The sequence below is a fragment of the Scyliorhinus torazame genome, chromosome 16 (assembly GCF_047496885.1).
Source record: "Scyliorhinus torazame isolate Kashiwa2021f chromosome 16, sScyTor2.1, whole genome shotgun sequence".
Lineage (NCBI taxonomy): Eukaryota > Metazoa > Chordata > Chondrichthyes > Carcharhiniformes > Scyliorhinidae > Scyliorhinus > Scyliorhinus torazame.
In genome coordinates, this window is record NC_092722.1 from 174,081,536 (window position 1) to 174,108,824 (window position 27,289).

Consider the following 27,289-nt stretch of genomic DNA (forward strand, 5'->3'; position numbering starts at 1 on the left):
AAAACATATACACAAGAAAAGATTATGAACAACCATTGGCTAGTAAATAAAGCAACATCAGTTATTGTCAACCATCTTGCACCTAAAACAATATTAGTAATTTAACATTAGTTATTGACTCGATCCTTCTCCCCAGCGACAATCTAAGATTAAGCCAGTCTGTTTGCAATATTGATGCCACATATGATCGCAAGATCAGCTTCCAACCTCATATTTGTGCGATCACCAAGAATGCCAAATTCCACATCCATCACAACGCCCCAATCTGAGCACATCTGCTGCTGAAAACTTCACTGATGTCTTCTTTACCTCTAGACTTGACTAGACTCTTGGCTTGTCCACCACCTCTCTAAACTGGTGGTCATCCAAAGCTGTACTGCCCGTGTCTCCACTTGCAACAATCCCATTAGTTTATTGCCCTTTGGCTCCCTGATCGGCATTGGCCGTAATCAAGAAACATCTTCTACTCAATTCTCCGTCGGTGGGATCCTCCACATCACCGGGAGCACACCCACGCCCATGGGTTTCCCAACGGCGTGCGATGGCCATAATGGGAAACCCCATTGGCCGGCTGAGGGAATGGAGAATACCGCGCCTTGATTTTAAAATTCTCATCCTTGTTTTCAAATCCCACCATGGCCTTTCCCGTCCCTAAATGTGTAATATCCTCCAGCCTCACAACATAGGTACATAGGCATTCGGAGCAGAAGTAGGAAATTCAACCCTTCGAGCCGGCTCCGCCGTTCAATCAGATCAGGGCCTTCCAAGATGCCAGTGCTCCTCTAATTCTGGACTCTTGAACATTCCTGATTTAATGGCTCAACCATCACAAATCATGTTTTCAGCTACTTAGGCCCTAAACTCTGGAATACCCTACTTACACCTCTTTGTCTCGACCTCTGTGTATTCCTGGGGGACTTCCTTTAAACTTACATCTTTGACCAAGCTTTGATCATCTGATCTAATGGGTAAGATCTTCCCAAAAAAGAACAACGACCCTGAGCGAGCGTGTTTAGCCGCATGTTTCCCGGCACTCACAGTGCCGAGAAACAAATGGCTATTCAATGCGACTCACTTTGAATAAGGAGCCTAAACAGGGAAAGTACGGCCGAGGTCGCACATCGCCCCATTTTTTGCAATGGGGATTTCTGCTCGCTGGAACTCTCCATTGTAGCACGAGATCGGGACGCCATTTTTAAAATGGCGAGATTGCGTTGAATCTCACGAGGCTTTGCGGGCTGGGTAGATCCCGGGAGCAGGGACTCCCGGCTTTCACCGGCCACGCTGCGCCGCGGCGGCGAGATGCTTTTCTGGCGCAGCGTGGCCGGGAGATCATGCCCAATGTCTCCGTACATGGCTGCACCACATTGTGTTTTATAAAGCTCCTGTGAAGCACCTTGAGCAGTTTTATTACATTAGAAGTGCTATATAAATATAAGTTGTTGTTGTTCTTTGGTACTGAAATCTTCCAAAATTGCAGCACACTGCAGTCACATCTTCAGCTGAGTTTCTATTTATAAAGTGCAATATCCTCCTTTCTTACTCGCAATATATTCAATCTTAATAAATGCCCAACAAGAAAAATAAGTCAGAAAATTATTTTTGCAAACAGAATTGGTCAGGCAGAGAAAAGATTAATTCTGAATTGTTCCCACAGCATTCTCGTGTGTGGGTATTTCTTACCAGCAAAACAGCAATGGATTTGTATCACTGTGCAATACCTACAAAGCTGACGCTATAATAAGAAGCAATATTCAACTGTAGCAGGACAAGCCAATGCTTCAGATTCAAGAGTATTGCATTGGACTGATCTGCTGTTTAGCATTTCATATCCAGGATCTGACCACTCGGAGCTGATAATTTGACACACGATGTTCAAGCAATCTTATGATTTATTATTCCATTCCTGGCCCAATGTTTCTTCATGCACAGGATTATTACCTCAAGACATTAGAAAGAGATTTAAATCATCACATGATAGCTGACACAAAATAATGTTTAAATGATAGTGTGATGGATGAATTTCTGCAATCTGCACTTTACTAAACCAGTTTTAACCTGTTCTTCATCAATTATATCTTTAGCACTTGTCTATCAATTCAGTCACTGCAGCAGATCCAGTTCTTTTTTTTTTACAATGCCATTAAGGTGACAAGAAGCACTCTGATTAACACCGTCAATCTGTATTTGGGTTTTAAAGTGTCTAAATATTTAACTCTTGTATGCAATTGTGTTATTAAACAATTCTGCATGGGAAATACTGCAAGTATCTCCAATGACCCAGTGGGTAAGGCACTTGCCTCCTGAGTCGGGTGTTGTGGGCTCGAGTTCCATCTGGGGTGCTGTGTGGTTGGGAGGGTTTAAACTAAAATGGCAGGGGCAGGGAAACCTATGCAAAGGAGTCAGAGCAGGGGAAACACAGACAAGAACAAAAGGCAGAAAGGGGAATAAGAAAGGGAAATAAAAAAAGTGACAGGCAAAGAAATCAATGACCAGAATCAAAACAGGGCCACAGTAAAAATTAATGGGAACGGGACAAGGAATGTTAAAAAAGACAAGCTTTGTGCCTTAATGCACAGAGAATTTGCAATGAAGTGGGTGAATTAATTGCGCAAATAGATGCAAACGGGTATGTCATAGTTGGGATTACAAAAAAATGGTTGCAGGATGGCCAGGAGTGAGAATTGAACATCCAGGTGTATTTAGTATTTAGGAAGGACAGACCAAAAGGAAAAGGCGGTGGAGTTGCATTGCTGGTTAAAGAGGAAATTAACACAATAGCGAAGAAAGCTATCAGCTCTGATGATTTGTAATCTGCATGGGAAGAGCTGAGAAACACAAGGGGCAAGACACATGAGTGGGGGTTGTATATAGGCCCCCAAACTACAGTGGTGTTGTTGGGAATGGCATTAAATAGGAAATTAGAGAAGCATGCGATAAAGGAACATCTGCAATTAAGGGTGACTTAATCTGCATAAAGATAGGGCAAATCCAACTAGTAACAATACCATAGAGGAGGAACTCCTAGAGTATACACAGGATGGTTTTCTGGACCAATACATTGAGGAACCAACTAGAGAATAGGCCATTATGTAATGAGAAAGGAATAACTGACAATCCAGTTGTGCGAGGCCCCTTGGGGTTGAGCGACCATAATATGATAGAATTCTTCATCAAGATGGAGAGTGACGTAGTTGATTCTGAGACTGGGGTCCTGAATCTAAATAAAGGAAACTATGATGGTATGAGGTGCGAGTTGGCTATGATGGATTGGGGAACGTTAGTTAAAGGGATGATGGTGGATAGGCAATGTCAATCATTTAAACAGCGCAAGGATGAAGTGCAACAATTGTTCATTCCTGTCTAGCGCAAAAATCAAATGGGAAAGGTAGCCAAACCATGGCTTATGAGGGAAATTAGAGCTTATATTAAATCCAAGGAACAGGCATAAAATTGGCCAAAGAAAACCCAGCATACCTGAGGATTGGGAACAGTTTAGAATTCAGCAAAGGAGGCTAAAGGGATTGATTAATAAGGGGAAAATAGAGTGCGGGAGTAAACCTGCCAGGAACATTAAAAATTACTGTAAATCATTGAAGACAAATGTAGGTCCCTTACAGTCAGAAATAGGGGAATTTATAATGTGAACAAATAAATGGCTGACCAACTAAGTGCATACTTTGGTTCGGTTAGTATCCTGGATGAGAGCCCCACTATTTGCAATTTGTAAAACCGTGAGGGAATATTACTGCACCACATTGTTAACACTGACCAATAGGTATCTTTTATATTAAAACAAACTTTAATTTAAACACAGAATTAACCACATTAGCAATAGAGAAATAGTTTTACAGTTAACAGTTGGAAAAGTTCTTAAGTGAAAGAAACATTAAACTTACTTCCGAAACCTGCCACTACATTCCAATTAAGCAAACCAATATAGTTCAAAGACCACTCATGAACTAAATTAACTTAGTTTTTTTACTTGTTTTTCTCTGTGCAAGATCTTTGACTGAAAAACCTCTTCCTTGGAAGAACCAACCTTTTTTCAGACAAATCTGGCTCCTCCCCTTAAATACATCATCTGTTTCCAAAGCATTCTAAGGTCTCCTCCTGTAAAATGTTCCATGACCTGTTTAGCCAGGACCATAAATTATCTACACCCTAGTTGTCCATTAAACATAAACAAATTCCATTAGCTAGCTACAAACAAGTAAATAGTTCTCAAATATATCTGCAGAACACTTCACCTGCAAAACCAATTATTACCTCACTTTTACAATCCCTCAATCACAGTTTTAGCAGACATAAGGACTTAACACTGATTTTAATAACATTACTGCAATAAAAATATAAAATATAAAATATGACAATTTCTTACATTCATCACAATTATGTCTTCACAAAGGAGGACACAAATAAGATACCAGGAATGTGTGGGAACACGGGGTTCAGAGAGGGGGATGAACTGAAGGAAATCAGTATTAGTAGGGAAATCGCATTGGAGAAATTGATGGGGCTTAAGACTAATAAATCCCCAGGGCCTGATAATCTACATCCCAGAGTGCTTTAGGAAGTGGGCCTAGAAATAGTGGATGCATTAGGGTCATCTTCCAAGAATGTATAGACTATGGAACAGTTCTTACAGATTGGAGGGTAGCTAATGTAAACCCATTATTTAAAAAGGTGGAGAGAAAACCAGGAATTGTCAACATGAGTAGTGGGGACATGCTGGAATTCATTATAAAAGATTTAACAGCAGAGCATTTGGGAAAGTGGCAGGATCAGACAGAATAAACATGGATTTACAAAACGGAAATCATGCTTGACAAATCTACTGGAATTCTTCGAGGATTAAAAAAAAAAATTCATGGGCTGCGGCCATCGCTGGCTGGGCCAGCATTTTATTGCTCATCCCTAATTTCCCTTGAGGGGACGGTTAAGAGTCAACCACATTGCTGTGGGTCTGGAGTCACATGTAGGATGGCAGGTTTCCTTCCCTAAAGGACATTAGTGAACCAGATGTTTTTTAACGACAATTGAGTGATTTCATGGCCATCCTAAGGCTTTGCCTTCCAGATTTATTTTATTGAATTCAAATTTCACTATCTGCCGTGATGACATTCAAACTCCTGGGTCTGTACTTCAGTGATAATAGCATTACTCCATTGCCTCCCCTGTAACTAGTAGAGGTGATAAGTGTTGTGGACGTGGTTTATTTGGACTTTCAGAAGCTTTCGACAGAAGTCACACATAAGAGACGAACGTTTAAAATTAAAGCTCATGGCATTAGGGGTAGTGTATTGAGATGGATAAAAAACTGATTGGCAGGCAAACAAAAAAGAGTAGGGGTAAACAGGTCTTTTTCCAAATGGCAGGCAATGAATAGTGGAGTACTGCAGGGATTGATGCGAGGACCCCAGCTATTCACAATATTCATGATTTAGATGAGAGAACTAAAATTTGCAGATAATATAAAGCTGGGTGGGTGAGCTGTGAGGAGGATGCAGAGATGCTTCAGTGTGATTTGGCCAAGTTGAGTAAGTGGGCAAATGCATGGCAGATGCTATATAATGTAGATAAATGTGAAGTTATACACTTTGGTAGCAAAAACAGGAAGGCAGATTATCTGTATGGCAAAAATTGAGAGAGGGGATTGTGCAACGAGACCTGGGTCTTCATAAAGGGCAGGTCGTGCCTAACTAATTTAGTGGAATTTTTTGAGGACATTAACAGTGCGGTAGATAACGGGGAGCCAATGGATGTGGTATATCTGGATTTCCAGAAAGCCTTTGACAAGGTGCCACACAAAAGGTTGTTGCATAAGCTAAAGATGCATGGCATTAAGGGGAAAATAGGAGCATGGATAGAGGATTGGTTAATTAACAGAAAGCAAAGAGTGGGGATTAATGGGTGTTTCTCTGGTTGGCAATCAGTAGCTAGTGGTGTCCCTCAGGGATCAGTGTTGGGCCCACAACTGTTCACAATTTACATAGATGATTTGGAGTTGGGGACCAAGGGCAATGTGTCCAAATTTGCAGACGACACTAAGATAAGTGGTAAAGCAAAAAGTGCAGAGGATACTGGAAGTCTGCAGAGGGATTTGGACAGGCTAAGTGAATGGGCTAGGGTCTGGCAGATGGAATACAATGTTGGCAAATGTGAGGTTATCCATTTTGGTAAGAATAACGGCAAAAGGGATTATTATTTAAATGATAAAATATTAAAACATGCTGCTGTGCAGAGAGACCTGGGTGTGCTCGTGCATGAGTCGCAGAAAGTTGGTTTTCAGGTGCAACAGGTGATTAAGAAGGCAAATGGAATTTTGTCCTTCATTGCTAGAGGGATGGAGTTTAAGACTAGGGAGGTTATGCTGCAATTGTATAAGGTGTTAGTGAGGCCACACCTGGAGTATTGTGTTCAGTTTTGGTCTCCTTACTTGAGAAAGGACGTACTGGCACTGGAGGGTGTGCAGAGGAGATTCACTAGGTTAATCCCAGAGCTGAATGGGTTGGATTACGAGGGGAGGTTGAGTAGACTGGGACTGTACTCGTTGGAATTTAGAAGGATGAGGGGGGATCTTATAGAAACATATAAAATTATGAAGGGAATCGATAGGATCGATGCGGGCAGGTTGTTTCCACTGGCGGGTGAAAGCAGAACTAGGGGGCATAGCCTCAAAATAAGGGGAAGTAGATTTAGGACTGAGTTTAGGAGGAACTTCTTCACCCAAAGGGTTGTGAATCTATGGAATTCCTTGCCCAGTGAAGCAGTAGAGGCTCCTTCATTAAATGTTTTTAAAGATAAAGATAGATAGTGTTTTGAAGAATAAAGGGATTAAGGGTTATGGTGTTCGGGCCGGAAAGTGGAGCTGAGTCCACAAAAGATCAGCCATGATCTCATTGAATGGCGGAGCAGGCTCGAGGGGCCAGATGGCCTACTCCTGCTCCTAGTTCTTATGTTCTTATGGGTGTCCTTGTACACCAGTCGCTAAAGTAAGCATGCAGGTGGTAAAAAAGGCAAATGGTATTGGCCTTTATAGCGAAAGGATCAGAGTATGTTATGGGCCAGGGTTTAGAGAACCCCAAAGTGTATCATGGAGTTCACCTGACACACAACCTTTAATACATTGTGGTTATGGGGAGCACAAGGGCCTACTTTACAGGTGCAGTGCAACAGAGAGTTATAGAACATAGAACGATACAGCGCAGTACAGGCCCTTCGGCCCACGATGTTGCACCGAAACAAAAGCCATCTAACCTACACTATGCCATTATCATCCATATGCTTATCCAATAAACTTTTAAATGCCCTCAATGTTGGCGAGTTCACTACTGTTGCAGGTAGGGCATTCCACGGCCTCACCACTCTTTGCGTAAAGAACCTACCTCTGACTTCTGTCCTATATCTATTACCCCTCAGTTTAAAGCTATGTCCCCTCGTGCCAGCCATTTCCATCCGTGGGAGAAGGCTCTCACTGTCCACCCTATCTAACCCTCTGATCATTTTGTATGCCTCTATTAAGTCTCCTCTTAACCTTCTTCTCTCCAACGAAAACAACCTCAAGTCCATCAGCCTTTCCTCATAAGATTTTCCCTCCATACCAGGCAACATCCTGGTAAATCTCCTCTGCACCCGCTCCAAAGCCTCCACCTCCTTCCTATAATGCGGTGACCAGAACTGTACGCAATACTCCAAATGCGGCCGTACCAGAGTTTTGTACAGCTGCAACATGACCTCCTGACTCCGGAACTCAATCCCTCTACCAATAAAGGCCAACACTCCATAGGCCTTCTTCACAACCCTATCAACCTGGGTGGCAACTTTCAGGGATCTATGGACATGGACACCTAGATCCCTCTGCTCATCCACACTTCCAAGAACTTTACCATTAGCCAAATATTCCGCATTCCTGTTATTCCTTCCAAAGTGAATCACCTCACACTTCTCTACATTAAACTCCATTTGCCACCTCTCAGCCCAGCTCTGCAGCTTATCTATGTTCCTCTGTAACCTGCTACATCCTTCCACACTGTCGACAACACCACCGACTTTAGTGTCGTCTGCAAATTTACTCACCCACCCTTCTGCGCCTTCCTCTAGGTCATTGATAAAAATGACAAACAGCAACGGCCCCAGAACAGATCCTTGTGGTACGCCACTTGTAACTGAACTCCATTCTGAACATTTCCCATCAACCTCTGTCTTCTTTCAGCTAGCCAATTTCTGATCCACATCTCTAAATCACCCTCAATCCCCAGCCTCCGTATTTTCTGCAATAGCCTACCGTGGGGAACCTTATCAAACGCTTTACTGAAATCCATATACACCACATCAACTGCTCCACCCTCGTCTACCTGTTCAGTCACCTTCTCAAAGAACTCGATAAGGTTTGTGATGCATGACCTACCCTTTACAAAGCCATGCTGACTATCCCTGATCATATTATTCCTATCTAGATGATTATAAATCTTGTCTCTTATAATCCCCTCCAAGACTTTACCCACTACAGACGTGAGGCTCACCGGTCTATAGTTGCCGGGGTTGTCTCTGCTCCCCTTTTTGAACAAAGGGACCACATTTGCTATCCTCCAGTCCTCTGGCACTATTCCTGTAGCCAATGATGACATAAAGATCAAAGCCAAAGGTCCAGCAATCTCTTCCCTGGCCTCCCAGAGAATCCTAGGATAAATCCCATCAGGCCCCGGGGACTTATCTATTTTCAGCCTGTCCAGAATTGCCAACACCTCTTCCCTACGTACCTCAATGCCATCTATTCTAATAGCCTGGGTCTCAGCATTCTCCTCCACAACATTATCTTTTTCCTGAGTGAATACTGACGAAAAATATTCATTTAGTATCTCGCCTATCTCTTCAGACTCCACACACAATTTCCCATCCCTGTCCTTGACTGGTCCTACTCTTACCCTAGTCATTCGCTTATTCCTGACATACCTATAGAAAGCTTTTGGGTTTTCCTTGATCCTACCTGCCAAATACTTCTCATGTCCCCTCCTTGCTTGTCTTAGCTCTCTCTTTAGATCCTTCCTCGCTACCTTGTAACTATCCATCGCCCCAACTGAAACTTCACACCTCATCTTCACATACGCCTCCTTCTTCCTCTTAACAAGAGATTCCACTTCTTTGGTAAACCACGGTTCCCTCGCTCTACGCTCTAAAGTACTTTTAAATTAAAACAATGTTTATTTATGAAACGAGTTAACACTTCCATCTTAACAACTATCAACACCAATCATCCCCACAGATACAATATTCTAGAAGTAACCCTGAATCTTTCCTGGCAACATCCATAAGACAAAAGATCCTTTTTAACACAGAGATTAGGTCTAAATTCTCTACTGAGAGCAGTTTTAACTTTGAAATCGCCCAAATGATCTGGAGACAGTCTTTAGATTGCAGAGAGATCCTTATACAGCTGCTTGCTTTTCCTGCAGCTATCCTGCTCTCATATCAAAACTAAAAACACCCTGGGTGGGATTCTCCGCCGGCGTGATTCTCTGTTTTGCCAGCGCCCGGGGGTTTCCCGACATCGTGGGGCTGTCCCACAATGGGAAACCCCATTGACCAGCCAGCGTAACGGAGAATCCCGCCGGTGGGTCGGGGCAGAAATGTGGCGCGGCGGGCGGAGAATCCAGCCCCCTGTAGCTGCCTGCTCAAAAACAAAAATGAAATACAGACAGCCCAGCTCCACCCACACTTTCACATCGCTGCAGCTATTCAATAAACACCCACTTCTTAAAGGGACTCTCACATGACAAGTAGAGGAGCAGGGATGTCTTGCTACAATTACACAGGGCCTTGGTGAGGCCACACCTGGAATACTGTGTGCAGTTTTGGTCTGCTTATTTGAGGAAGGATGTTCTTGCTATAGAGAGTGGGAAGCCTGTGGAACCCGCTATCACAGAAAGCAGTTGAGGCCAAAATATTGCATGTTTTCAAGAGGAAGTTAGATATAGCTCTCTGGGCCTAAAGGGACTAAAGGATGTGGGGGGGGGTGGGGGCAGCAGGAACAGGTTACTGAGTTGGATGATCAGCCATGATCATAATGAATGGCGGGGCAGGCTAGAAGGGCCGAATTGCCTACTCCTGATCCTATTTTCTATGTTCTAAGCGGCTACAAGAAAAACAATAGTGAAATGCGAATGAGCAGAAATATGCAAATATAAAGAGAAAACGCCCTGTAGGCAGGGTTTTCCTAGCCCACGTTCGACTCGAGTAAGCTTTCTGTATATGTGTATGTATAGGTATAGGAACGAGTAAATTAATGGCAAGAAACACGGGGCTTAAGACAAATCATTTTCATAAGCAACAACCTTTATGGCAGCAGTACTGCAAAAAACTGTAACTCCCTTCCCCAATTTCATTACTTTCCAAAAATATTTGGAAGGGAACAGCCTATAAATCAGATTATGTTCATTAGTCCTTCAACTCATCTTATGCTATAAAATGAACTGACTTTTATTTTACTATTGACATTACGATTCAAATTGTGTGGACAATAAATGTTCAAAAGGTACAAATCTTATCTAGAACGTACAAGTCATGCAGCAGAATTCTGATGAAAATAATCTCACTGAAATTTCTTCTAAGCTTTAACAGTCCATGAAAGGAAATTAAAATGTTTACTTTGCAAAAATCAGTTGCAATTACAGGTAATAAATGATGTTTACCTGTCAGGCAAAGCAACACATTTCACACTCAATTGTTTTCAAAATAAACTGGAACACAGTTATCAAATAAATGCAATAATGTTTACTTCAAAGTCAGCCAATCACTCATTAACAATTACAGTAATTTGCATTTAGCTAGCATTTAATAGAGCCATGTGTCAAAAGGTGCTTAGCAAGAACACTATTAATAAAAACATTTATAAGACCAAGATGTGGTGATAGACCATAGAACATAGAACAATACAGCGCAGTACAGGCCCTTCGGCCCACGATGTTGCACCGAAACAAAAGCCATCTAACCTACACTATGCCATTATCATCCATATGTTTATCCAATAAACTTTTAAATACCCTCAATGTTGGCGAGTTCACTACTGTAGCAGGTAGGGCATTCCACGGCCTCACCACTCTTTGCGTAAAGAACCTACCTCTGACCTCTGTCCTATATCTATTACCCCTCAGTTTAAAGCTATGTCCCCTCGTGCCAGCCATTTCCATCCGCGGGAGAAGGCTCTCACTGTCCGCCCTATCTATATGCCTGTCGATAATATTACATGTACTCAAAAGTGTGGCCTCCAACCAACAGGTGGCGGTACAGATCCACCATGTGATGTGGTCTCGAGACATCAGTCATATGACAAGGCACTCTAATCAGAAGGTAGTAAGGCGTATGCAAGGACAGTCTCGCACATAAGGGTATTTCCAGGAGAGTCCAAAGAAACTCTGTAATAACTTGGTCTGCATAAGATTCGTATTGTTACCTAACCACGTGTACATTAATAAAACATCGTTCTGGCTTAGTCACCAGCAGTTCTGTGGAATCATTGCAAGACAAGATAACAGAACACAACACAAGCCATAGTAGGAATTTTCAGGACAACTTGGCCAAAGAGGTAGGTTTTCTTAATAAAGGAGAGAGAGGTGGAGAGGCAGAGAGATTTAGGTTGAGAATTCTAGAATTTAGGACCAAAGGCAGCTGAACGGACAAGTACCTTTGGTAGAATTAAAATCAGAATTTTGCACGAGGTCAGAATCAGAAGAATGCAGAAATCTCAAAGTGCTGTCGGAGTGTTGAATGTTAGAGATAGGGAGGGGAGGTCTTATCCGGCCAGGGAACCGTACAGGTCAGGAAGCGCACGAGTGATGGGGCAGCAGAGGTTTGAATGACCACAAATTTATATAGGGAACCCAGCCAGGAGAGCAGTGGAATAGTCAAGTCCAGAGGTAACAAAGGGGTTTCAGCAGCCGGTGAGTTGAGGCAGGGTCAAAGCCAAGCGATGGCACGGAGATGGAGGTGAGCAGTCTTGGTGACAGAGCAGAGGTCGGAAACTCGTCTCAGTTAAACACATTGCTAAAGTTGTGAATGGTCTGACTCAGCTGAGTGGTGAAGGAACACAGTTTATGGGAGGAAACCAAAGGCAATGGCTTAATCTATTATTGAACAGGCAGTGTTACAAAGCAGAGATAGAGAGGTGAAGAGGGTTAGTCCTGAGATACAGCTGAAAGCCACTTGTGTTCACGTGGAACCCGATTGTGTTTTTGGGTGACTGTAGATAAGCAGTAGCCTGTAGATGAGAAATTGAAGGGGGCAAAAATAATTGTTGAGGAGCTCCAGAGCATTGCGGGCAATTCTCTAGCTATGATCTGATAGATAAAAATGAAACCAGGCATCATCAATCGTTAATACGGAAACTGAAATTTACGAAAACATTATTTGTTTTACTGCTCACCTCCATCCTCGGCTCATCCCAACCCAATTAATAATGAAGGCCTGGTCCACACCTTGGCTTGCTTAAGCTGAATTTCCTTCATGCCCTCCTCACTGGCCTCATAGGTTCCAACCTATACAAACCCCAATTTATTTAGAAGTCTGTCACTTGCCCTATCCTGTGTTAAACCTCACTTAACTATCATCACTGTCCTTACCAATCCCACATACTTCTCATTCCCCAAACACTGATTTCAAAATCTTTGTTGTCCACAAATCCCTTCACATCTTATTTTTTTAAATTTAGAGTACCCAATTAATTTTTTTCCAATTAAGGGGCAATTTAGCGTGGCCAATCCACCTACCCTGCACATCTTTGGGTTGTGGGGGTGAAACCCATGTAGACACTGGGAGAATGTGCAAACTCCATACGGACAGTGACCAGGACCGGTATCGAACTCAGGTCCTCAGCGCCGTAGGCAGCGGTGCTAACCACTGCACCTTCCCTTCCCTTCCCTTCACATCTTACACCACAACTACTGCCTCTGTCACCCTCGAATATCCATTTACGTCCTCTGCTCTGGAGTTGGACAACAATGCATTCCCGCCTCGTCCTGTCCTACAGTGGTTGATCTTGACCTATCATGGTTTGATTCTCCATATTGTTTCCCATCTCAAAACTCTTCATCTAGTTCTTGTTTGGTTTTGAAATATTTCATTCGTTCTATATGTTTTGCTATATTGGAGGACTTAACCTCTGCTTATATGGAATATTTCAAATAAGTTTGCTTATGTGGACAACCTGCTAATGGATAAGCAGGTTAACATATAAATATAATATAACTTTATATAGACTTCAATAAAGACTTAAAAGCTTATAACAAATAGCATAACGTATTTAATTTACTGATGTCCTCTTTTTTAATTGTTTAGCAATAAATTTCCCTGGACCACTGTTGTAGCTTTGATATCTAGAGAGGAGATATCAAAAACCCACAGTTAAGCAACTGACCATATTATCCTGCATTGGCTCTTGTTGAAAAACAGGCTAATGCTGAGTTTAGATTGCCCAGCAATACTGTCTGGCTACCGTACGGGACAGTGAGAAAAGGCAAACCAAAAATCATCCGGGGGGAATTGCTGCAAGATAATATGTATCATCCTGTTTTGCAAGACCAGCAATTAGCATCTCCCATGTAGTGGCGTTTTCCTAGTGTTTGGGAGAATTTGATTTATACCAAATTTATCCTACATTAAGTCTGAAAAAACAGCCTGAATGAATGTTGCATTCCAACCTGCCAACTGATGCATGCTAAGCTGCCTCCCTAAGGAAAAGCCATCAAAGTATTATTACTGGGTTCACATCTTCTGAGTAATCCATAAACGTGCATTGGCATTAGAAGACCTGGGGCTGGGTGCTTTGTTAAAAGACAGATGACATGGAAGTGAACAGCTATAAAATGGGCAGGAGAGGTAAGACTTTAAAAAAGGTTTGATTGGAGCATGTCTACTCCCAATGCATTCCTCTCGTGATTAAATTTAACACAGATAATGGTTAAATATTTCATGCACACATGAAACTGACAACTGAGGAACAGTCACAGTCTCAGGCTGAACAGGATTTTGTAATCTTGTCATTCTTTTCCAACCTAAAATGAGCTTTAAATAAGACATCCTATTAATCACCAAGACAGTTTCTTTTCAATTCTACAACATTTCCTGCCCCCACCCTTCCGCTCCTTAAACATGGGCTGGATTTCATGGAGGAAGGAAAGTCGATCCCAAATGGACCTACGTATTAAAAAGCCTGTGCCAGAGCATTAACACGCTACAGGCATGCTGAGCAAACAATGGGTCGGATTAGCGCCCCACAGTGGACAGGAGGTCCTACCCTTGGGAGCTGCTGCCCAAACTGATTAGCTGGTAGCACTAGCAGTGTCAGCAGCACCAGAATTCCGTAGTGGGATGACGGGATGACAAGGAGATCTCAGGAAGCTCAGGACCTAGAGATCAAAGGAACCGGAGACAGTGTTTAGGGTGGTTCAGTGTTGGAGCCTAGGGAGGAGGCCTGATGGGGAGGAAAGGTGGGAGAGGCACCTTGCACGGAGTGCATTTGATGCACAGATGTCACCCCCAATTGATTAGCTGCCATCCCCCACTTTCTTTCAGCCTTTTGGAGAAGCCTTTTGAAAAAATAGCTTTTTGCACTGTGGCCTGCCTGCTGCTGCCCAGCATTCAAATGGCAGTGGCAGAAGATTGAGGCCCTTAATTGACATTTAATTAGCAGTTAAGGGACTCAATCTGCTGGCTTCCTTACCCATTCACACCATTTTATGGGGAACAGGTTGGGAATGGGCAGAAACAGGATGGGCTGGGCACCCGACATTTCACATATACCCACCCCATTCCCCACACCGCTAACACGCCCAGCAGAGAGCCACAAAAATCCAACCCAATACCTTCTCCACCTCCTTATTCAACTGCTCTGATGCATCTGCTGGCCTTCCATCAAGTTGGTACTGTCCATCACTCAACAACAACTTGCATTTATATAGCACCTCTAGTGTAGTAAAGCAAGGTGCTTTAAAAGAGTGTTATCAAGCAAAGACTAAGCTAAGACTAAGCTGATACTACGGCATATGACCAACAGCTTAGCCAAAAAGGTTTTAGGGAGTATTTTAAAGGAGAAAACGAGAGAAGACTAACATAGGGAGGGAATTTCAGAGCTAAAGACTTTGGCAGCTGAAAAGATACTCAAGAGACCAGAATTGGAGCAATGCAGATACCCAGGAGGGCTGTAGGACTGGATGAGGTAACAGAGATAGGAAGGGGATGACGCTTTTAGTAGTCTTCCCTCATAGTTATAAAATTGCAAATTGTTGTGATTCTCGTACAGGATCCTAACAGTGTAAGTTAGGATACAAGCCCATCTAAAGCTCTTGCACTCAAGTTTACAGAGGGTGACAAATGGGAGGCCATTCAGGAGTTTGGTGAAACAATCAAGTCTAGAGATAACAAAGGCATGGAGAATGTTTCAGCAGCAGAAGAGCTGAAGTAGGAGTAAATTCAAATGATGTTGATGTGTCCCAGGCTGCTGTGGGAGGCAAGGAAGGAGATTGCAAGGGCTCGGACCCAACTTTTCCTCTCTGGTCATGAGGGAGGTGCCAGAGGACTGGAGAACAGCTAATATGGTTCCACTATTAAGGGAACCATAGAAAGGTTGTTGAGATAAGCCACGGCACTGCAGACCAGCGAGTCTCACGTCAGTGGTAGGGAACTATTGGAGAAAATTCTGAAGGAGAGAATCTATCTCCATTTGGAGAGGCAAGATTTGATCAGGGACAGTCAAGAGGGAGGTAATGTCGAACAAATTTGATTGAATGTTTTGAGGAGATGACCAGGTGCGTAGATGAAGGAGTGCAGTTGATATAGTTTATATGGATTTCAGTAAAGTCTTTGACAAGGTCCCACGTGGGAAACTTACAAAGGTGGCAATGCACATGGGATACTGGGTAATTTGATAAGATGGATTCAAAATTGGCTTAGCTGTAGGATACAGAGGATGACAAGGCGGCTGCTTTAGTGACTGGAACCAGTGACCAGTGGCATACCACAGGGATCTGAGCTGGGTTCCCTATTATTTGTCTTTTAGAAAAACAACATAAATTACTATGTGGGGTTAGGGTTAGGGTTAGTAGGATCACTATGTTTGCAGATGACACAAATATTGGCCAGGTGGATAATAGTGAGGTTGAGTGTCTTGGGTTACAGGAAGATATAGATGGGATTGTCAAGTTGGCAGATAAGTGGCAAATGAAAAAGTATGCGATGATACACTTTGGTAATTTGACAAGTATTCAATGAATGTCATGGCACTGGGAAGTTCCGAGGCACTGGGAAGTTCCGAGGAACAAAGGGTCCTTGGCTTATTTGTCCATAGATCTCTGAAGGCAGGAGGGCAGGTTAATAGGGTGGTGAAAAAGGCATATGGGACACTTGCCTGATCAAGGTGTACAGAATTATGAGGGGCATGGACTTGGAGGAGAGGGTGGGTAGGGAGCAACTGTTCCCCTTAGTTAATGGGTCAGTCACGAGGGAATCAAGTTCAAGGTGAGGTCAGGAGGTTTAGGAGGGATTTGAGGACAAACCTTTTTACGCAGAGGGTGGTGACAGACTGGAATGCACTGCCTGGGAGGATGGTAAAGGCAGGTTGCCTCACATCCTTTAGAAAATACCTGAATGAGCACTTGGTACCTCATAACATTCTAGGCTATGGGTTAATGTAGGTAGGTCAGGTATTTTCATGAGTCGGTGCAGACTCGATGGGCCGAAGGGCCTCTTCTGCACTGTATTTTTCTGTGATGTTACAGACGTGGAAATAAGTGCTTTTAATGATGGTGCGTGCCTGTGGTTGGAAGATCAACTCGGGTCAAATATGACATCATGGTTGAAAACAGTCTGAATTCGGTCTCCGACACTGTTGTTCATATTATGTCCTGAACTAAACCTCACTTGCCTATCATTCTCTTCTGTCCCCACCATTTTTCAATGCATTAATTGTATAATCCTTGCCTTAACCATAAATATCATCAAGACCTTGCTTCAGCCCATCTCTACAATCTCTCCCAGCCCTGTATATTATGCTCTGCTCTTCTGACACATCCCCCCTTCCTTTGCCTCAATATCATGCTGCCTCAGTAGTACTTCTTAGCAATTCCTTTCTAAAATGTTACATTTCTAGAACTCATCTCCTAGACCAAGTGTTCAGTCATCCCCTCCTAATTCTTCCTTTCTGGCTTTGTACCTGTATTCCACAGGATTATTTATGAAGCAGTTTGGAATTTTTTCTTCATATAGGGGCAGAAGACATTCTCTAAATGCAATGTGTTATTAATCCAAGATCAAATTAACTGATAAGAGTGTAGGAGTGGATAAACAAAAATGTTATTACCTTTAAAAGCGGTGCACTGCAAGCAGGAGTCTCAAATCTATCATTGGCTCCAAAGTATTGTTTTAGTTCACTCCAGTGCGCTTCTCGGACATTCAGCTCACTGCTAAAAGCAACACAACTTCCACTTTAGCAGCATAGTGCTCATTATAATTTATCAGTTTCTTTTATAAAATTAGTTACTGTCATCCAACACTTAAAGATATGGCCTCAAATGCGTTACTTATTTTTTGCCAAGTTTAAAATCAAAGAAAACAATCTCAAAACGATATGCATGAACTAAATAAAATCAAGAGATTGGTAGTATAGTGGCTGCGTTAATGGACTACTAAACCAGAGGTTTGGACTAATGATCTGGAGATCAGAAACCAAAGAGAAAATGCTGAAAAATCTCAGCAGCTCTGGCAGCATCTGTAGGGAGAGAAAAAAGCTAATGTTTCGAGTCCAGATGGCCCTTTGTCAAAGCTTGCAAAGGGCCACCTGGACTCGAAACGTGGGATCTTTTCTCTCCCTACAGATGCTGCCAGACCTGCTGAGATTTTCCAGCATTTTCTCTTTGGTTCAAATTCCAGCATCCGCAGTAATTTGCTTCTATCTGGAAATCAGTGTTCAAATCCCACTTTGGCAGCTGAGGAATTGAAATTTAGTTAAATTAGATTTGGAATAAAAAGCTGGTATTGGTTATGGTGATCATGTGAATATTGCATTGTTAGTAAAAAAAATAATTTGGCTCACGAATGTCCTTTAGGGAAGGAACTCTGCCATCCTATGTGCGACTCCAGACCCACAGCAATGTGATTGACTCTTAACTGCCCTCTGAAACGGCCTAATAAGCCACTCGGTTAAAGGTAATTAGGGACGGGCATCCACACCTTGTGAATTGGTGAAAATAAAACCCTAAAAATCTTCGCAATGGAACTGAGGATTTTATTCATGAAATTGTCTTAAGGAAAAACTAATCTCATATCTTTTAAACAAGCTCTTTCGATTTATTCTGTTAAAGTTGAATTTGGAAATTGGCAGAAGTATATCAGATTATTACACAATTGTCAACGGGACTGAAAAAAAAAATCTATGCGCAAGAATTCCATTCAAGTACCTTTCGCTCTCACTTTCCCGCTCTTGCTCGGATTTTTGCATTTTGGTGGAGGATTCCTCTTCATCCCTTCCTACATTTGTCAGGCCTCCTGTGGCAAAATAATTCAAATTATGCACAATTCACGTGATCCAGAAAACCTCAGTAATACTGACATTAATTTTTCCAACTGGCTGTACAAAAATGTTCAGGAAACCTGCAAGCGACAACCAAGTGGACTGAAGGGGAATACTGGCTATTTTGAAATATTCACTTGCGCAACCGCACAATTCTAACCATCTTTACAGAACACAATGAGTACCAAAGGTAAAGGAAAGTGGCATATTCATAGAATTCCTACAGTGAAGAAGGAGGCTATTTGGCCCGATCGAGTCTGCACCAATGCTCAGAAAAAAACCTGGGGCGAGATTCTCCGATGTCACGACAGAGTCCCCACGCCACCGTGAACGCCGTCGAGTTTCACGACGGCGCGAAACAGCCCCGATCGCGATCGATTCAGGCCCCGAAAATGGGCTAGGAGCGGGGCCGCGAGGAACTCGGGGGCGTGGCGCGAAAGCAGCGTCGTAGGCGTGCGACGCCCGAATGACGCCGTGCAGCGCCATAAATGGCACGAACCGCGCACGGAAGGACCCAGGAGGAGGAGGAGGAGAGATGGCTGAGCCCCGACGAGCCGCACCGAGGTTCCGGGACACGGACCTGGATACCCTCCTCGATGTGGTTGAACAACGAAGGGCCACCCTCTGCCCAAGACGTGGACATCGCCAGCCGTCCAGCACGGTGAGGTGAGGTGAGGTGAGGTGCCCCCCCCCCCAGGACAAGACAGCTCACAACCATCGTGAGCGTATGAGAACCGGAGGGGTTCTCCTGTGCTGCACCCCCTAAACATTCACGAGCAGAGGGCCCTGGACCTCGCTAGGGGATCCGCCACCCGGTAGGTCGCGCCATGCCAGGTCGGAGGCGCAGAAGCAAGTGAGACAACCCTGCATGTCCCCATCCCGCCCCTCAGCCCGTCATCGCCCCCCTCACACTCTGGCCACTGCACCCCCGATCCCCTGCCCCCTCACACACTGGCCACTGTACCCTCGATCCCCTTCCCCCTCACACACTGCCCCCACCACCATCATACACCCGGCCCAGCGTGTCTAACGAACCCTATATCGTTGGGTTCCCCAGGGCCAGCCGCCGAACGTCCAGGGTCGGCTCGGCCAAGACACAGCAACCTCAACCGCACCCAGGGACGCAAGCCAGAGGGTGGCAGGAGGTCGGACAGGAGGGCCATCCTCTCAGTCTGGGACACTGGAGGGGGACGCACAGAGGACAGACAGAGAAAATACTGAGGGGCACAGGACGGACAATGACGAAAGTGATGGCCGTGCATTGCCCGAAGGTAGGGCCATGAGACACGACAGTGACGGGGACAGGTCGGGGACAGTGATGCACAGAGGACGGCCACACAGTCCACGGAATCACCTGGAGCGGAATATGACATGGGCCGCATGCACCCTGCGCCGGGCCATGAGGGGGACCAGGACACCCCAGACTTCTTTACGGATGACCTAGAGCTAGCGGCACTGCTGTCTCTCACACCATCCACCATCGCAGAGACACTCACCTCGGTTGGGCAAATAAGTGATGAGGCTCCCGGGTCACGGTTTGGTGCGCACCACACAGCCGACCCGGTACAGCAGGTGGAGTTTGGAGCAGCCGAGGGGCTGGACGGTCGGAGGGCAGCCCAGGCCCAGAAACCAGTTGCTACCCAGACGGTTCCCGGGTCCCAGGATGTACTTGACCCACCCGGACACCCGATGCATGTGGACACCCAGGGACTGAATAACGGGATGAGGGCCATCTTCCAGGACCTGCACACGCAGTTGGAGGAGTCCATTCGCGTCCAGAAGCAAGAAGTGGTGCAGCTCATCGCAGCCACCCAGGCCGACACCGCACGGGTGGCGTCCGCGGTGGAGGCAATGGGTGAAACGGTTTTGGCCATTGGTCAGGTTCTGCAAGGCATTGGGCTTCACGTGCATGCGTCAACCATGGCCCAGGAGAGGGCTGCCCTCTCACAGGTAGCCATGCGCCAGAGCCAACACGACATTGCCGCCGCGCTCCGGGCCCTGGTCGAGTCTCACCATGCCATGGCCTGGTCCCAGCAGTCGATGGAACAGTCCCACCAGTCAGTCGCGGAGAGCATAGACCGCCTGGCGCACGTGATGGATGGCTTAGCGCACTCACAGGTAGAGATAGCACAATCCCTGGCAGGAATGTCGCACTCCCTGGGCTCTGTCTCTGCGAACATTCGGACCGTGGTCGATACCGCTGCAGGCCTCCAGGACTGGCAGCGCCAGGTGTCGGTGGTGCGACGGGGCATGTGGCGCTGGGGTTTACGAGCGGTTCAACGTCGGTGCCGGATGTGTTGTCCCTTTCCCCCCTGCCTCCCAAAATCGGACACCGTAGTCCTCGGCACTCCGACGCCAGCTACCCCACACGGGCACGTGATGAAATGTCCATGACGAACGCTGTGACCACCGGGGTGGGTGGTTCAGCGATAGCCACGAGTCAGACCTTGGCTGGCGAATCTGAGCTCACCACTCATCGCAGAGCGGGCTGTCATCATTCATCATGGCACTGATCACACCCGCTTACACAATCATCAATGTAGTGCAATCCCGTAGTGCCGCAGTGGTAAGGTGATGTGAAATTGGTGCCGTGTACGCGGTGCGGAGGTACGGGGGTGCGGGGGGGGGGGGGGGGGGGGGGGGGGTGCTATGTGGTGCCCGTGTGCAGGACTGGTGGTGCAAGTGGCAGTGTTCAGCAAATCCCACCCCCACGGTGCGTGAACCATGCGGTCACCAATGCGTCACGTGCCCGTTGTCCTCGACGGTGCCGTCGTGCAGCCTCCTGGACGTAACCAGCACCCGGGCCGTGTCTGTGTCCTGCGCCCCACCCCCCACCCTGATGCACGTCATCCTCCTCTTCCTCCTCCTCCTCCTCGTTTGCGTTGGCTCCGGTGCCATCGGGTCCTCCCTCCGACTCCTCCACCAGGGCATCTCCACTCTGCATGGCAATGTTGTGCAGCACACAGCAGACCACAACTATGCGACTGTCCCTGTCGGGCCGGTACTGCAGGGCCCCTCCGGAGCGGTCCAGGCATCTGAATCGCATCTTCAGCAGGCCAAAGCAACGCTCCACCACACCCCTGGTTGCTGCATGGGCCTCGTTGTATAGGCTCTCCGCGTTGGTCTGAGGCCTCCGTATTGCCGTCATCAGCCATGACCTCAACAGATAGCCCCTGTCGCCCAGCAACCAGCCTCTCAGCCAGGGGGCATCCATCGAACATTGCGGGGATGAACGACTGTGCCAGAATGTAGGCGTCATGCACACTCCCAGGGTACCTTGCGCACACGTGCATGATTTTCATGTGGGGGTTGAATGCTCATGGAGTATGCGCCCTTCCTGTTCATGAACACTTCCCTGTTGTCTGTAGGCAGGCGCATGGGGACGTGCGCACCATCGATGACACCCTGGACCATCGGTATCCCGGCCACCTTGGAGAATCCACGTGCCCGTGCTTCCTGCTGTGCTCGGTCCTCGGGGAATTTAATGTACCTGTTCGCGATGGCGTACAAGGCGTCGGTCACGGCCCGGATGCACCTGTGGACCGATGCCTGAGAGATCCCGGATAGGTCCCCGCTCGGCGCCTGGAAGGAACCGGTGGCGTAAAAGATTAGGGTCACCGTCACCTTGACGGAGACAGGTATCGCGTGTCCTCCTCCCGTTCCACATGGTGCGAGGTGCGTCACGAGGTGGCATATATGTGCGACCGTCTCCCTGCTGAACCGTAGTCTCCTCCCGCATGTAATGTCTGGTAGGGCCTCGAACGACATTCTGTCACGGTACACCCTAGGCCTTGCTGGGCGCCTGTGGCGTCCTGGCACCACCATCAGTGGCTCCTCCTCCTCCTCATCCCTCCCATGCACTTCGATATCAGTGCCCGCTTCCTGTGCATTCCTCACCGTCTGGGGGTCAATGTTCCCCTTGGCATCCCCCTGGACATTCCAGGCCTGAGCGCCTGCGGGGCGACGACGGCCACTGCGCGGCCAACCCCTCTGCTGCAGCAGCAACCGCTGCATCTGCAGCCACTGTGGGCCGTCGCAGTCTACGCTGCCGGATGGCCACCTGCAGTGCAGCGGCTCCAACCACGGCAGTGAACATCGCTGTCTGGTTGGCATACATGGTGGCCTGCAGGAGGGTGGTGGGGGGCAGAGAAACAACATGTTACACCAAGGTTCTTCCACACCTCGGCAGCCGGGTTGCATGGGATACCTGTGTGCCCCGGTGGCCTGGTCGCGCTGCAGACACACAGCCAGCCTAACCCCTGGTCACTGTCTGCATCCAACAGTCAGTTCACACCGTCCTCCTCACCAGTGTGCCAGTCGCCTGTGCCCATCAGCCACACGACAACCTGCGGCCGTGTCCTCGTCACCGTCCTGCCATATCAGGGCGGCTGACATTTGGCATCCGCGGATGGACGACACACTCCACACTCTCCCTCACCCCCCTCCCACCTCCATTCCCTCGCTCACCCCCTCCCACCTCCACTCCCTCCCTCACCCCCCTCCCATCTCCACTCCCTCACCCCCTCCCACCTCCACTCCCTCCCTCACCCCCTCCCACCTCCACTCCCTCCCTCACCCCCCTCCCACCTCCACTGCCTCTCACCCCCTCCACTCCCTCCCTCACCCCTCTCCCACCTCCACTCCCTCCCTCACCCCCCCTCCCACCTCCACTCTCTCCCTCACCCCCTCCCACCTCCACTCCCTCCCTCACCACCTCCACTCCCTCACTCCCCCCTCCCTCACCCCCCTCCACTCCCTCACTCCCCCTCCCTCACCCCCCTCCCACCTCCACTCCCTCCCCCCACCTCCACTCCCCCCTCACCTCCACTCCCTCCCTCATGCCCCCTCCCACCTCCATTCCCTCCCTCATGCCGCCTCCCACCTCCATTCCCCCCTAACCCCCCCACCTCCACTCCCCCTCTAACCCCCCCACTTCCACTCCCCCGTAACCCCCTCCCACCTCCACTCCCTCCCTCACCCTCCTCCCACCTCCACTACCTCCCTCACCCCCCTCCCACCTCCACTCCCTCCCTCACCCCCCTCCACTGCCTCCCTCACCCCCTCCCACCTCCACTGCCTCCCTCACCCCCTCCACTCCCTCCCTCACCCCCTCTCCCACCTCCACTCCCTCCCTCACCCCCTCCCACCTCCACTCCCTCCCTCACCCTCCCACCTCCACACCCTCAGTCACCCTCCCCACTCCCTCCCTCGCCCCTCCCACATCCACTCCCACCCCCTCCCACCTCCACTCCCTCCCCCCACCTCCACTCCCTGCCTCATGCCCCCTCCCACCTCCACTCCCTCCCTCATGCCCCCTCCCACCTCCACTCCCCCCACCTCCACTCCCCCCCCTAACCCCGTCCCACCTCTACTCCCTCCCTCACCCTCCTCCCACCTCCACTCCCTCCCTCACCCCCCTCCCACCTCCACTCACTCCCTCACCCCCCCTCCCACCTCCACTCACTCCCTCACCCCCCTCCCACCTCCACTCCCTCCCTCACCCCCCTCCCACCTCCACTCACTCCCTCACCCCCCTCCCACCTCCACTCCCTCCCTCACCCCCCTCCCACCTCCACTCCCTCCCTCACCCCCCTCCCACCTCCACTCCCACCCTCAACCCCCCTCCCACCTCCACTCCCTCCCTCACCCCCCTCCCACCTCCACTCCCTCCCTCAACCCCCCTCCCACCTCCACTCCCTCCCTCACCCCCTCCACTCCCTCCCTCAACCCCCCTCCCACCCCCCGTTGGCCGCAGCGTTCTCGGGGAAGCCGACCCCGGTCTGCAGGAGCTCCGGAACAGTCCGCTCACCTCCTCACTGCTCAGCGTCAGCCAGCACGACTGGCTGACGACTTTATTTACCAGGTATGAACGGTGACGGCGTGAACTGGGGCATTCGGGCCGGAGAATAGCGGGGGTAGCGGAGAATCGCCATTTTGGGACTCGACAGTCCCAAAACTCGACAGAGTTTTCAGAACTCGACAGGGCCGATCTCGCCGCTTGGGTGCGTCGCGGGAGGGCGTCGGACCGGCGTCGCGGGGAAAGCTGTCGCGGCAGGCGATTCTCCCAACCGGCGCGGCATCGAAGAATCCCGCCCTCTATCTAGGCACATCCCCCTCCCTCCCCCCCCTCCCTCCCCCCCCCCCCCCCCCCCCCCCCCCCCCATCCTATCCCTGTAACCCAACAACACCACGTACCTTTTGGACACGATGGGGCAATTTAGCATGGCCAATTCACCTAACCTGCCCATCTTTGGACTGTGGGACGAAACCGGAGCACTGGAGCAAACCCACATAGACACGGGGAGAATGTGCAAACTTCACACAGACAGTCATCCAAGGCCGGAACGGAACTCGGGTTCCTGGCGCTGTGCAGCTGCAGTGCTAACCACTGTGCCACCGTGCTGCCCTTATTGTTCGACATAAGTCTCAATTTTTAATTATCTTAATTTATTAAAGCAATCTCATCATCTATTGAATCTTTTTGTAATTGCGATCACCTGTTGGTAACTGCCATTCTGTATTCATCAGTGTTACTGAGAGCCAATAATATCAATATACCATCAATACGTTATGTATGAAACTGCAAAATTAAAAATTAGTAATTTCTTTGATCAGCACTTATGTCCCTCTGTGTAGAACCACTGTGGAGGGACCATGCAGGTTAGAATTTTGCAGTCCCACTCAAATGCACCTCGGCCCTGTTTCTCAAGCAGTCTTGATGACAGGGACATAATCATACAACTCACTTTAGCTTGTTTAGACAAAGAGTGAGAATGGTCAGATTGGAGCTATGCAGTGTCAACTTTGCCCAAGAATATAACTCCAACAAAAAGGTTTGGATAAAATCTAAAATCATTTAAAACAAAAACAAAGCATTTCAGTTTAAATTATGTTTTTTCAGAAATTGTACAACAGGCTAGCGACAGTAATGTAAGAGTACAATTTGCTAGCAATGTCATTAATAATTCACTAAAGAAAAGTGAAGTACCTGCACCAGCAACTTTTCTTTTTCGTCTAGCCTTCTTTGTAAACGAGGTTTTAGTTATGGAGTTCCTTCTCTCTTTCAATTCCTGAAATTTCTAAGAAAAGATTAATATCAGGGTTAAAGCCATTAGCAATAACTTGTTCATTATATTATTAGGATAACTCGAATGAATGGCAGATATTTCACCAGTCAAACAACCATTCATTTAATCACTTGTGATAGATGGGCGGCATGGTGGTTAGCACTGCTGCCTCACAGCGCCAGGGACTTGGGTTCAATCCCAGCCTTGGGTGACTGGCTGTGTGGAGTTTGTATGTTCTCCCCATGTCTGCATGGGTTACCTCCGGGTGCTCTGGTTTCCTTCCACAGTCCAGGTTAGGTAGATTGACCATGATAAAATTGCCCCTTAGTGTCATGGGATGTGCAGGTTCGACAGGGTTACTTACGAGGATAGGGCGGGGGAAATGGGCCTAGGTAGGAAGCTCTTTCAGAGGGTAGGTGCAGACTCGATGGGCCAAATGGCCTCCTTCTGGACCACAGGAATTCTATGTTCTATATGCAAATAATTCTGATCTCAATGAGATTAATGAAAAAATGAAAATCGCTTATTGTCACAAGTAGGCTTCAAATGAAGTTACTGTGAAAAGCCCCTAGTCACCACATTCCGGCGCCTGTTCGGGGAGGTTGGTACGGGAATTGAACCGTGCTGCTGGCATGCCTTGGTCTGCTTTCAAAGCCAGCAATTTAGCCCTGTGCTAAACAGCCCCTAAACAAACTGATCTCTAACTTTTACACAGAGAAATGAAGTTAATGCAGAATGTAACAGAGGATAGAGACCAGGAAGATCCCAGGTATAAGCTCCATCTTTTGCTGGAGTAGTACGTCTTAAACAGGGTGGTACTGGGCTAGGAGGAGAAATCTTTGATCCGTTTTCAGTGCCCCTTGCTGGAAACTACACATGTGGATGCTGGGTGAAAGAGGATGAAACTTAATTATCATACTTCTACTTTCATCTGCCCCTTTGGAATAGTATCTAAATACTCACTGTCTAGACTTACACTTGAAGAACGCCCACCTGAGCAAGCTTGTATACCCGGGATGACCAATCTTTCTGAACATTAAAGCCACATACGATAATCTCCAGATGTTTTGAGAGGTGCAAGGCATGGACAAGCTTTACAGATCCATTTATATTTCTTCCGCGCGCACCTATGTGCTCTCCTTCCCCACTCCAACCCTACACACTCATTCATGCCCTGACTTATTCCCATCCACTCCTCACTCATGCCCTCTCCTCAGTCAGCCACACTCATTCACTCATCCCCTCCTCCTATTCCACCTTCCCCCGACCTGGTTTTGTCCACCTTGCCCGATGTGGGGGAGCTGGAGTGGGGACCCACAGGGCCCAAATCACAGGCTTTGATTTTCAGCCTACTACTACCACTCTGCTCTTGGTCTGTAATCCCCTCCCCTCACCTTTGGCTTTGTTCTTGGCCTTCACCCCACCCCACACTACAGCCCCAGTCTCGATTCCCCTACAGACCACTCTCACCCCAGTCTGGCAGCATCGAGTCCCGCAGCTAAGGCAGCACCAGGAGATTATCCAGTGCAGGAAACTGCTCTGCAAACTTGCTGTGAGAACAGCAGGGGGGGCAAGGCCTCTGCATTATCAAATCACAGAAAACTAGACTGGGCTGGACCAGTCAGAGTTGGTGTTAGTGGATGTGGTGGCTCCAAGCACCCAG

At 47.6% G+C, this 27,289-nt stretch overlaps 1 protein-coding gene across 3 annotated transcripts in view; it reads right to left on the reverse strand.

The window, feature by feature from the left end:
• The window catches only part of fam204a (family with sequence similarity 204 member A), a 114,008-nt gene that overhangs the window by 46,141 nt on the left and 40,578 nt on the right, over positions 1-27,289 (reverse strand). For 2 of the 3 annotated variants that reach the window (XM_072479495.1, XM_072479497.1), the window contains exons 4-6: positions 25,548-25,638; positions 18,447-18,534; positions 17,351-17,453 (exon numbers count right to left, since the gene is read on the reverse strand). In XM_072479495.1, the coding sequence (XP_072335596.1) occupies positions 17,351-17,453; positions 18,447-18,534; positions 25,548-25,638 (282 nt within the window). The remainder of the gene's footprint in view (positions 1-17,350; positions 17,454-18,446; positions 18,535-25,547; positions 25,639-27,289) is intronic. The other variant, XM_072479498.1, reaches the window with a different exon arrangement.